The sequence below is a fragment of the Morone saxatilis genome, unplaced genomic scaffold, assembly GCF_004916995.1.
Source record: "Morone saxatilis isolate NCDOM2014 unplaced genomic scaffold, NCSU_SB_2.0 Contig19, whole genome shotgun sequence".
Taxonomy (NCBI): domain Eukaryota; kingdom Metazoa; phylum Chordata; class Actinopteri; family Moronidae; genus Morone; species Morone saxatilis.
In genome coordinates, this window is record NW_023339751.1 from 23,028,007 (window position 1) to 23,040,830 (window position 12,824).

The window sequence follows — 12,824 nt, forward strand, 5'->3', positions numbered from 1 at the left end:
ATGCCAGACAGGCTCCTATAATGTCAAGAAGACGGAAGAAGAGCATTTGTCTTATTAATAGACTACGAGGGATTAGTTTGGCGATGGACTGAACCATTTTGATGCGAAATTGACTTTAATGTGAAGTTTCTTGGTGCCATAAGTATTGAGACGAATTTATTTAATTTTTTTCTATGAAACATCTCATGACGCTTATTTTCTGTGGTGGTCTGCATATATGATTTTATTTAAACCAAGTATCTAAGCCATTCGTTGGATTGTCTTGTATGTTCAGTTTCCCTTCCCCAGAGTGCTTTTCTTCAAACTGGTGTCAGAGGTTAGAAGAAAAAAAACGAATAACACATTTATATCGTCATCTATACGCAGTTACCTTATACAAAAGATTGTTATGAGTCTACTTGTTGAGGTCAGGGTCTGGCTTAATTAGGTGGGGCGTAAGCTGGCACCCTTTTTTTGGTCGCACTTTTTCCACTGTCTGTTCACAAAATATCAAAAAGAAACCTCTTCACCCTGGCTGGAGGTTGTCGAATAAGAGAGACGGCCGAAAGAGTTCCGGGCCGCGCTCAGAGCCTAAACCATGTCAAGTACAGACATTAGTCGCAACTTACATCCATCTCTGCTCATTTCTCGTTTCTTAACATTCTTTCACACGCGGCGCCGCACATTCCCAACTACTGCGGCAACGCTCACGCTACCCGGTCCCCCGCGACGATAACTCCCACACACTGCGCCGGCCCTCTGCTTAAGTGTGCTCGCACCAGCCACCAGTCCGGGCCATCCCTCAGAACACCCCGGCCCCGGCACACCAACAACCATTCCGGACTCGGTCATCGATTCACCACAGCGCATTCTATGTCTGTTAGAGTCGCTGGACTGCTAGTCCTTTGCTCTGCAACCAGTTAGGAAGTGTATCAGCCGCGCCCATCGACTCGGCGTCTTATGTGTTGTGGTACTATCCTGGTTGGCTCCTTGTTCCACTAACGCTGATAATCTGTCCTTCAGTCTCTCAGCACATCCACGAATGACCAGCAAATCTGGTTCCGTTCGTCTTGGGTTGAAGAAACTATGTGACAGTCCTGACCATGTCACAAGGAAATGCATAACCAGACAGCCAGCCAGCCAGTTTCATTCTCTTTGTAGTTGGAGAACTCGATCTGTCACCGAGTTAAGTTGTTCAATTGTAGTCGGCTACAGCTAACACTTTCCGTGGTTGCGCGCAGACCCAGACAGTTGAGGGACAGGCTTACCAGTCCGATGCGGGCGATTGTACACGCATCCTCAAAGTGACACTTGGGCCCCCTTTTCATGTGATGATACAGTGATAGTTATGCCGAGTTGACTGTTTAATGGTGTCTCAACAATGTTCGGCTATGAAAGTCATTATCCGCACTTATGGTTGTTTTGCTTTTGCACCTTCTATAGAAGGCCTCTTTGTATCTCCTTAATGTGTTATGACTACGACCTCATCTTGAAATGACTTGAAAACTTGTTGATCTATCGTTTCTTCTCATCTCAATGAGCATAACCGCCTGGAAATGCATTTCCTAGTTAGGCGAGGTTTGATTTACGATATTGCGGGGCAGTGCTAAACCAGCACAGTGCAATTTGAAGATAATGCGTGAACAATAAAGTAACAACGACATCGGTTTTCCTGTTGGGATTTATAAGATAATTGAGAGAGACCAAAGAAATGTTTTATATTTTAGATGCCATTACGTCGCTTCCCATGTAATCCACCTGCAGAGAGCTGCTTCTGCGTATGCTTTTGTTAGTATTCCTAGAAGTGGGTGATAAATATTAATGTCTCTCCGGCCGTTTGGAACAGCAGGCGAGGTCTGGGATTAAGGATAAAAAATACTGGGTCCGCTTCAATCAGGCTTCCTCCTGTCGGTGATATGGACGCGGATCACAACGACGAGAAGATTGAGGGGCATAGTCAGGGGACTTTGACCAGATGCTACCCTGCAGCTTGAGCCAATCTCAGCACTATAATGCAAATTCATATTATAAGTCTTGGTGAACGCACTTCCCGCAAAATTGCGTGGCTTTTTTTTTCTCAGCCCACCTGGGCTTTTACACCTTTTTTAAATTCCCTAGCTGAGACACAACATGCAGCAGAAGTAGAACACAACCAGACCATTGAAGCTACTAATCGATTTTAAGAAAATGGGTCTGTCCTAAAGGGTTCTTCGTTTTAACAGGTCAGATTTTTCCTTGCCCGCCGTCTGCGCCAGATGGCTTGCTCCAATGGTGTTATTCTGACGTTTCGGGGTCTCTGAGTAATTTTGTTACATATAGTGAGTTCAGGTCTAAGACCAGTGTCTCTATTTGAGAAAGTGTCCCTGAGTATACAACTTCAATTACCTGCTGTATTACGAAATATGTGGGATCTCGCTGCGCGGAATTGCAATCAACTTTTAGGTTAGCTTACGTCATGAGCCTTACTCATATTGACGGTGTTGTAGTGAGAGGTGTGATGGCAATGTGGATCATGTATGATGCAGTATATCTTTTAATCATAGAAGCAGTCTAGTTTGTTGTTATTCGTGTTGTGTTTCGAATGAGAGTAGCACGCCCAGTTGTTTGCAAACTGTTGTTCGGTTATGATTTTGTTTGCCGACAGTTCGTTGTCTTATCATGCGACCGGACGACTCCCCGGACCTTTACATGAGTGGCCGCATTTAGTCTAGGAGGATATGCTACGTTCGGTTCCTTGTTTTTTGTTATTTATCGGTGCGCGTGTCTTCAGTACCGTTTCTATCGTTGCTTTATTTATCGTGATGGTGTGTTTTTGTGTTTGTGTTATTTCTTCGTTTGTTGTTTCGTGTCTTTTTTTCTTCGACAGTACTCGCAACATTTTGCCTTTAAGTTCAGTTGTCCCTTTATTTGTTAGCGTAATTTGATTGTGTTTTTCGTTGTTTTCAGTTTTGTATTTTTTTTGTTATTTTTGCCGCCATCTGCGATCCTCGCCTGGCCCACGCGCGGGTTGTTTTGTTAAGGAACAACTGCCCGTTAAAAGGGGCCACGGCGCGTGGCAGAAAGGCCTAGGAGGCGCAGGGCACCCATTTTCTTAAATCCATACTTGTAATGCCTGGTTGGTTGTTGTTCCGTGTGCGGCTCTACGTTTTGTGCTCCCAAGCTACACTGGATTTAAGGAGGCTGGCTTACAAAACCCAGCGGCTCGATGTGACGAAACAAGCAAAAACAAGAGCACCATCGGGCAGCCGAGCTGTTCCACCAAGCTTAATTGAATTTGGTATGTCGTGAGATGCTGCCATGGAGAGCGAAGTCACAGCCGCGCTGGGTGGGCCGCGCGCATCGCGCTAACGTCCTCAGCTATCCCCCTCAATACTCTCTTTGTCCAAGCGGTCCCACTATACGCGCCAGCCGAGGCCACGGCCCAGCGTGAATGCTCATCGGACCCAGTTCGCTTTTATCTTAATCCAGCCCCGATCCGCCTGCGTGTCAAGACGCCAGGCAAACTCAGACTTAATACTTCCGACCCCCTTCTAATCCTCACAAACAATACCAAGCGGCCTCTTGCAGTGGATCACATGAAGGGAGTAATGGATCACCATAAAATATAAAAATCTTTGGTTCTCTCAATTTCTTATAATCCAACAGTGAACACCAGTTGTTTTAGCCTTTTGTTAGTAACTTCATTGGCTGTGTGGTTAAGCAGCTGCCAATTCCAAAAACATGCTTTCAGGCCCGTTAGGCTCATTGAGATGAGAGAACTAATCAAGTTTCAGTCTTTCCAAGTAGTGTAGATACATTAAAGGGAACGCAAGAGGCTTCTTAGAAAGGTGACAAAAGCAAGCAACATAAGGCATAGGATGATTTATAGCAAATGGATGCCACAAATAAATCAACTGTATTTTCCTGTATTCTCAACAGAAATAGGGCCCCAGTAAGATTTCACTTGGGATGTGTACAATATGCACGCTGTTGTCTCCACTGTCTGTTGCCAGTTTAGCTGTAGGCTAATTAACATAACTCAGGAAATCCAGTTTCCGACAACAAATCATGACAACTGCTGGCGTGTCTGGTTATGGGCCATTCTGTATGTCAGGAGCTGTATCAGTTTCTCAAAACCAACCCGAAAGACCAATGGGTTGTCAGTGTTTTGATGTCTGGAGAGAACAGGTTGTTCAAAAGGATAACACCAAATAGTAAATGATTGCTACATTATATATCTATACTGGTTGGCATCAAAAGCTAGTCACATTAAAGACATGATGAATCCGCACCTTCTGTGCCGGCATTCCCGCGGGCGCTCTGAGTTCACGCTAAGCGAGTTAACCACCGCACTCACACCTCCACTCTTATTCATCATACTCATCAGCGCGTCCACACACATATTGCATTCAATCGCAATCTTAAAAAGAGAATGGACAAATGTTAATTACCACGCACTAATGTTTACTTAATGTTAGGCTTCCTGGGTAACGTTTCTTTTTTAATACGAAACCTAGTACAGACGCAGTTCCTGACATGGACGCAAAAAAGGTGGCCAAGTACCTATCTAAGCACAACGCCGACCTCAACATAGCCACAACCACAACAAACACACAACACAACACACAACCACCACACACAAACCACACACAAAAACAAACAACAAACAACACACACAACCATCACACCAACACCACAAAAAACACACACACCACAAACACAACACAAACAAAACACCCACACACAAACACAACCACAAACCACACACACCAATTTCTCTGCGCACTCGGTCACACTGCGCCACGCCACCCCCCATCTCACTCTAACTGGGCGGCACCACGCACTCTGGACACCAACTCGAAAAACACACAACATCAACACACCCCATCACATCACCACACCGGACACACCAGGATCACCCCGCGCCACACTACCCAGCGCACAGACAACACACACAATTCTACACCTAACCACCACGGCCGCATATATATATTTATAACCCACAGAACATTCACACCATTCAACACCCATATTATCCTCTCCACATCGGTCTAGAATCACACAACAACGCCAACCTTACTTCAGTCCTTTCAGCACTCACGCACAAATGCTTCTTTCTCCTCTTATCGCTCTCCCTCCGCTTCTCTCTGACACGTTCTGAGTGACGCTGCCTCGAGCAGGCAGCGCTTGAACGATTTCGTCACTCGACTTCTCCACGGCACTATCACCACTTCTTCTCACCAACACACCACCTCTCTAACGGCCCGCACCACGGGAGCAGCAAACGAAACAGCTCACGGGACGCAGAAGATGCTTCCCGATACCACACATCTTTCTCCTGCCATACGATTCCGCATATTCGCTGCTGTGCGGTCGATCAGCGCGCCGCACCCCTCACGCTGTACCGATCTGATACGCAGTAATCTTGATAAAAAAAATATCATACTCACGCCTGCATGACTGTCGAGTCCCAGGATTAGTCATTGTGGCTAAGGGCCCTGGCTTCAGTAACACGCGCCTGTTGTAAAACATGAATACAACTAACAGCAAATTCAAGCATTTATTTTTACATTTATCTTTTAAATTAACAACAGTTAGAAAAACCAGTAGTGGGCAAGCAGCAACCTTAATTAAATAGTAGTCCAGGAGATCAAGTTCATTGATTGTTTTTACAATTAAAGGGGCAGGGCCACGCAATATTGCAAACATGAAGCTCGGACGAGTAATGCAGCAAAAACCAAGCCAGCTTCCCAGAAGGTCTTGCTGCTGCGGGCTCGTAACTTCTTTTTCGCCTTATTGTTTTTAGAAATTCGTCGCGGGAGCGCTCCTTCTAGGGTGAACGGCGTCTCCAGGTGTTTCATTAAAATAGCTTGTGTTAAAAATTAGCAACACTCGTGCCACCGCTTGAGAATTTTATCCTTTGCACCCGTTACATGTGGCATGTTCTTACTGGTGGGCAGATTGCCCGTGTTGCACAATATTGCCACCACCGCCGACATATACGTAACTACTTAGCTTAGCTTCAAGGCGCTCGCGTCAACGCGGGCCCTCCCTGACACGTGTCGTGTCGTCGTTGTCTCGTCTTGCTTAAACCATGATCAATTCCCTCCTCGTTCCTCTAAACAAGCGAGCTGGAGGTTGCAGCAAACCAGCGCCCCACCCCTGTTTTAAAAGCCAGGGGAAGAAGCACTGTACCAGCGGCTTAACGGAGCTAACCAGTAATACGGATTACTATTTTAATAAAACTGACGTCGGTGACGTGGTATCGGATCGGTGCCTAATAACTACAGCTTGTTTGTTCATTATATATATTTTTTTATCCCTTTCCTGTTACCTCGTCAGGTTCTGTAAGTTCTGTTCTTTGAAGATTTAAGCAGTTCATGCAGATTTGGAAAGAATTTGTGATGTTCTTCAGGAGAACTGGTGAGCCAGTTTGCTCTTATTTTGCAGTTTTTGTGAAGGCTGGTTAAAGCCAACAGTATTTTGTTAATTACTGGGCCTTTATGTGCTGTGCCTCTGTGAATCTGGCTGAATAGGGTTTTTATGCTAATGCAGCACTTTAGTTTGTATAAACAGGCATCTGAAAGGCCTTAATGAGTATCGGAGGACTTTTAAACACAAGAACACACTGCAAAACCATGATTCCTACCTCTTTGAAGCATGGTGAGGGGTTGCGCATCTGCTCCAGCATGGCCCATTTGACAGAGGCCTGCCGGATGTTTCCATCGTATTCCCGTGAGCTCTGGGTGCCACTGGGGGTCCCACGGGAGCGTTCATACCCTGGTTCATTGAAGTAGGGCTCGGCCACCAGAATGAGGGACTGCACCGACACTAGCACCTACAGCAGATTGATTAATATTAAAAAAAAGAGGCAGGGAGAAATGGAATTATGTGATGAAAAAACTGTGGTCCAAACAAAAAATCCCATTATGAACATACTAAGGATTTGAAGAACCAGTCTGTTAAATTTAGTGGCGGTAAAGTTACAGTTTACAGCTTGCCCAAAACGTTCAGGAGAAACTACATTCCTATCTAGAGCCAGTGTTTGGTTTGTCCATTCAGGGCTGCTCTAGAAACATGGGGGTTCAACATGGCAGACAAGTACAAGAGGTAGATTCAAAACAGCTCATTCTAAGGTAATGAAAACACGATTCTTATATTCAGGTGATAATACACTAATGAAAACATACCTAGGATTATTATATTCCATTTCTGCCAATAGATTCTCCTAAATATTACACACTGGACCTTCAGATGATATAGGTAACTTGGTCTGGTTTCCAGAGGAGCTTTGATGAAAACCAAATTATAATAGAATTTATGTGTCCAACTAGTTATGTATAATCCTGATCTATTGGAAAGTGACCTTAATATACCCTCAGTGTCCTCAACATCCAAACCCACTAAAATGATCTTGGCAGTGGTGGACACTTAGAAGAGAGTCTGACAAAAGCAAGGAATATTTTGGCCCCATAAAGATATATCCTTCAATATATCTTTATTAACAGCTCGATTAATGCTGTGGCCTGTCTCAAGGAGACTAAGGACGTCGTCCTGCATCACTCTGTCCATTTCAAGCCACTACATTACCCACAATGACGATCTCTGGCTTGGAGGCATGCCTGCTGGCCCCCGCCACACTGGAGCTGGACGATGTACGCTTGAAAATGCTCCATCAAGTGAATACCAATGACCTTCAACTGATGCAATCTGTCTGTGTTAACCTGGGATGCCACATTTCAGAGACGGTAACCAACCCGGTTGATGACTGCTTGATCCCAGCCCACTCCTCTGTCTCCCATCCCCCCCCTTTTCCATTATTGATCCGCAGCACGCTAACTGTAATGATAATCAGCAGAGACATCTCTATGCACTCTATAATCCTGCAAATAAGGGAATTATAGGTGGAATCAATTTCTTGTTGTTGGATCAATATGGAAAATTAATGCAAGTATGTGGATGGCAAACAACAAAATAATGTGGGTGTCAACATGACTTGTTGAATGTTAGAAGAATGTTCTATGGCTTGACAGTTGGATCTTTGTGAGGTACCTTTTAACTCTGTATCCTTAAATCAATTTCAAAGCAAAAAAAAAAAGAAGTTCAGTGTGTCAGACTTGCAAAATTCAAGAAAAAAAAAGGAATTACTGGTAAAAGAAACACAAGTTAGGATGACAAAAATGTTATCAGATAAGAGTACAGACAGAGGATTTTTTAGAATAGTATAAAAAGTGTTAACAGTCTACTAAATCAAGGCTAAAAACAGATGGCACCTTGGCTAAATGTGCAATTGAAGCCAACTGATTCTGACTTCAAGATGAGTGAAGTGTGTAAGCAGGCATAACCTGGAGGTTCAAAAGATACCGGTTTGTTTTTGGTTTGATTAACACCCACAGACTGTCACCAAAGCAAAGTAATGACTTGACTTCAAAAAGGATCCTTCATGTCAGCTGTCGCCAAGCCCATTAATACAGAACCCTGGGTGGTGTTATGACAGGGAAGTGATAAACTACAGCCTGTGACACAAAGACTCAGACAAGAGTCCTGCCGATCCACTCAGACAGGTGACTATCATGATGGATCTGCACCTCACCTGTAAAAAGCTTGAGGTCTGTGGGTTCCATTTCTCCTCTGGTCTCCCATGCCATGTGTTGAGGATACTTAAACATACCTAATTAATACAAACAGAAAAAAACATTAAGCAATCAGTTTCAGCAAAATGAGATATGCACCACACATTTAAGCCCAACTCAGGGTTCTTATACTGGTGCCAGACCAGGTCTAGGACGATTTAGTGGCATCCATCGGTGAAGCTCACCTTCCACTCATGTAGGAGAAACTATGGTGACCGTGTAACATTTCCATTTCTGCCAATAGATCCTCCGAAATGTTACACACAGGACGTTTAATGTCTATGCTAGTCTGGAATGTGGGTACAGCACACTGTGCATTCTATCAGCAACATCTAGTCAGGAGAAGATCCTTCATTTACCACAGACGTTCAACAATGAGTAACTAAAAAAAATTAAGGCGAATGGCTCTATCCATTGTTGGACTCGATAGCAAGCTTTGAAATTAAGCATTTTTTTTGTTCCTATTTAACTAAATGAATTACTCCTGATTGCTCATGAGAGCAGTTTCTAGCAATGACTTCACCTCTCTGCAAAAAGCTTTCTATGATCCATCTACTTTTTCCTCTTACTCTTTCTTCCATTTAAAAATCTGTCCATCCCTCATCAGCGCGCTGAATGGTGGCTTGCTTGCTTCCTGCGAGCTGTACCACTGTGGGAAGCCCCAGGTATTTTTTTTACAGCAGCTGTCTGGGGCCTTTATGGAAATACATGTGGAATGTCAGTGGCTGCCTAACGAATTGCAGCAGTCCCAAGCCCAAGTTTACTATACCAGCCAGACAGGGCAACATTGGCACGCACAAATAGAAAATTACCTTTCAGTTTAATGTGTTTGACACAAATGGCCTTTTACCCAGTTGTTAGAAGAAGTGATTTTTGAATCACATTGCATCTACAGGTATAAAGAGTTAAAAAAATCCAACATTATAGTTCTATTTACTTGAGTGAAGACTAACATTAACAGACTGAGTTTTTTTCTACTCACTTTGCCATCATTGTAGAGGTTAGGATTAAAGCGCACACTGTGTCCACCGGTGGTCTCCAGGTTGACCAGAGGAGGCGAGTTGGGATAGTCTTGGGGAAAATACACATCAAACTCAAAGCAGCCATTGGCATACGGGGTGTCGGCTGGTCCTGTGATGAGAACCTGTTTAAACAAAGAGGGGAAAGGCTTAAATACAAACAGCCAGAGAAAGGGAGTTATTAATCACACACTGAAAGAGGGTTAATTAAAGAAAGGTGGAAGCACTGATAACAGTAAATATCCATTAAAACAAAGGGCAAACTGCAAAATATGAATGGAGAAATGGTGCTGACTCTCTTTCAGCTACAACAATGTGAAGAAGAACAAGTCTAAAGGGTGAAATTAGCAGAGAGAAAGAGCCCAGTTCTCTCTACAGTTCTCATAGCATTTGTAGCAGTTTTTTATTTATTTTCTCTCTAAATGAGATTAGCTCATTAATCAAAGAAACAAGCATTTATTTGTTACAAGGACCTGAATATATATGTAAATAATGTAAAATAATCAAACAACCAATAGTATCTCTAATAGCAGGCAATGTCAAAGCCCATATCCATAATTTCATTTCATTTCATTTAAGAAAGGGTTGCAGCATTTTATTTGTGAGCTGTGCTGTTTGGAAGTCAAACCTGGAGAACAAACAGTAAGCAAACATAGATATTGTATTTAATTTAAATTTGGTTTTATGCTTAAATAATGCTATATAATGCTCGAAAATCCCAAGGCAGCTGACTGTGGTTGATTACAAATCTCAAGCAAGACTGAGGCAAAAACTTGTGTCATTATAAAGCCTTTGTATTGAGAGCATTCTGTATGATTGATAAATAGAATGTTTTTACATGGAGCCAAATGGAGCCACAATAAAAAATAAATAAATAAATAAATAAAAAGCACTGAATATACAGTAGGAAAGTTAGAGGGCACAACATGGAACCTGATACTTATATTGCATTTTCGACCAAAGTTGGGTAAATCTGGAGTGGAAGCATTTTAAGAGTGAAACCAACACTGTGACAGGGCTGAATAAAAGGGCTGTTTTAGTACTAAAGGAAGGATGCAGGGGTGAGGTACAATGTACTGACCCCTCACAGATCATGGAATTTCCACCTCACCAACTACTGTCCGTTTCTGCTGATGCTAATCCTAAAGCCATGCTATTCTTGGCGAAAAGGTTAATTTTGGGATGTTTAATAAACAAGCGTAACAAAACAATGCACTGCTGTGACATGACTGTTGGCTGTAGGTACATTTCTTTCTTTTATTTCCCACTTCAAGATCACAGCTAGTCTAAAATTGGATTTATTATGCATGTACTGCTTTGTATTAAAATAATTACCGTTTGTACTTCTAGGTCAACTTCAAAGTAACTTGACCTGCATACTTTGTTGGAAGTGTAACTACACAGCAGAGGGTGGGGTAGGTAGGTAGGTAGCTCTCCTCCTATTATAGGGTATATATAACACTCTCTTTGTATAAATGTCATGAATTAAGCACTGGCCTTGCAAGGTTATGGGTGATTTAAAACAATAATTGGGGTGTTGAAACATTTTAATGAAATGCCAATTTCCGTAAGTTAATAACGTAATAATGTCAATATTAACTCCAGCATTGATGTTTCATCACAGTACAGTCATATAATTTAGTTTATAGCTTAATAAACATGTTTTAGCGTGCAGGACCTCTTTAGGAATTTTATGGCCAATCAAACAGTAGTATCAACATTTTTTCCTACACTACAGTTGCTTAAATTGTTTGTGCTCTTAACACTACAGAATATGAACAAAATGTTGTTATTACACTGATGTTTTTATACAGTTCTGTGTTCATATGTTTCAATTAGGGTTTTGACTGTTAGTGTGCTGTTGCCTTTCTTAGAGAGTTATTTTGCTAAAACCAAGCTAAACAGATGAGGGTTTTGACATTTAGCAGAGAAGACTGTCATTAATCAACTTGGGGGGTTAGAGCCATTTATTAAATGTCACTGGGGGAATGAGTAAGAGCTGTCGTTGACAAGTCGTATGGTAGAAACACCAGACTCAGTAAGTACACAACATCCTTATAGAAGTGTTCCATCAGTCTTACGCAGTTCTCAAACTAGTGATTTCTATGAATCACAGGGTGCAACCTGATACAAACCACACAGTACTATGACACTTTGATTGACAATTTACTACAATGCACACAGTCATCCAAACCAATTATGAATGCCAGAGTTGTGTGGTTTTACACCATCTCAAAGGTTGGTACTGTGGCAAAGTAGTTCTTTACCTTCATGATGTCCAGTCTCTCCTCATCACAGCGGACGAAGACACTGGAAGAGGATGACAAGGGCAGAGAGGTGGACAAGGTGACGGCCTCCTGGGCGAGGCGGCGGGATCGGGCTGCACTGTTTGTATCGCTGGCATTCTTCACCTGAGACATGTAGTGGTAGTTGACCTTAAACATTACTTTTCCATCCTCATCCTCTGAGACCATTTCAAAGGTGTCTGGAAAGAGAGGAGAACAGATATGAGAAAGAAATTCTCATATCCAACCAAAACCAAAACCTTAAAACTCATCATAACGGAAAGGGGGAGAAAGTGAGGGGGGACGACATGCTGCAGGTCACAATCTTCCCAGGCTGCTGCAGCAATGCAATGCTCATGTGGCGCATGCAGTCAAATTATTTTTTATTGCTTTAGACATCAAGCTACTTACAAAATCAATTGCAGCACAGCAAAACTGATGTAATTAATCATGACATGGCTGAATGCAGTGACGGACAAGACAAAAAAGATGAGCAGGCTGTAGCTAGACTCCATTTCCCTTTGAGAGTTTTTGCATGAAGGCATTGTGGATAATACTGGACAGGAGGCAAGATAGAAGAGTGTCAAGTGTTTGAAATGCGTCCCTGCATCAACCGAGGGTGGCTCAGAGGCAGAGCAGGTCATCCACTAATCGGATTGTTGGTTTGATCCCCGGCTCCTCCCGCCACATGTCGAAGTATCCTTGAGCAAGATACTGAGCCCTGAATTGCTCCCAATGCTGTGCATCAATGTATGAATTTGTATGAATAATTTAGTTTCTGTTCTGTTTCAGTTCCATCACTGAGTGAATGTGTGTGAAAGGGTGAATGTGGCATTAGTGTAGTGTAAAAGCGGTCGGAAGACTAGAAAGGCGCTATACAAGTACAGGTCCATTTACCATTTGAAATCTTTTACAGGCACATTCTTTTC

The 12,824-nt window shown here is 42.8% G+C and overlaps 1 protein-coding gene across 1 annotated transcript in view; it reads right to left on the minus strand.

Moving 5' to 3' along the window:
- Positions 1-12,090, minus strand: part of LOC118329656 (baculoviral IAP repeat-containing protein 6-like) — a 15,112-nt gene extending 3,022 nt beyond the window's left edge. The window contains exons 1-4 of the mRNA XM_035663888.1: positions 11,878-12,090; positions 9,574-9,735; positions 8,552-8,629; positions 6,608-6,796 (exon numbers count right to left, since the gene is read on the minus strand). Coding sequence (XP_035519781.1) covers positions 6,608-6,796; positions 8,552-8,629; positions 9,574-9,735; positions 11,878-12,084 — 636 coding nt within the window. The 5' untranslated portion in view covers positions 12,085-12,090. The remainder of the gene's footprint in view (positions 1-6,607; positions 6,797-8,551; positions 8,630-9,573; positions 9,736-11,877) is intronic.
- Between the last annotated feature and the right edge of the window lie 734 nt (positions 12,091-12,824).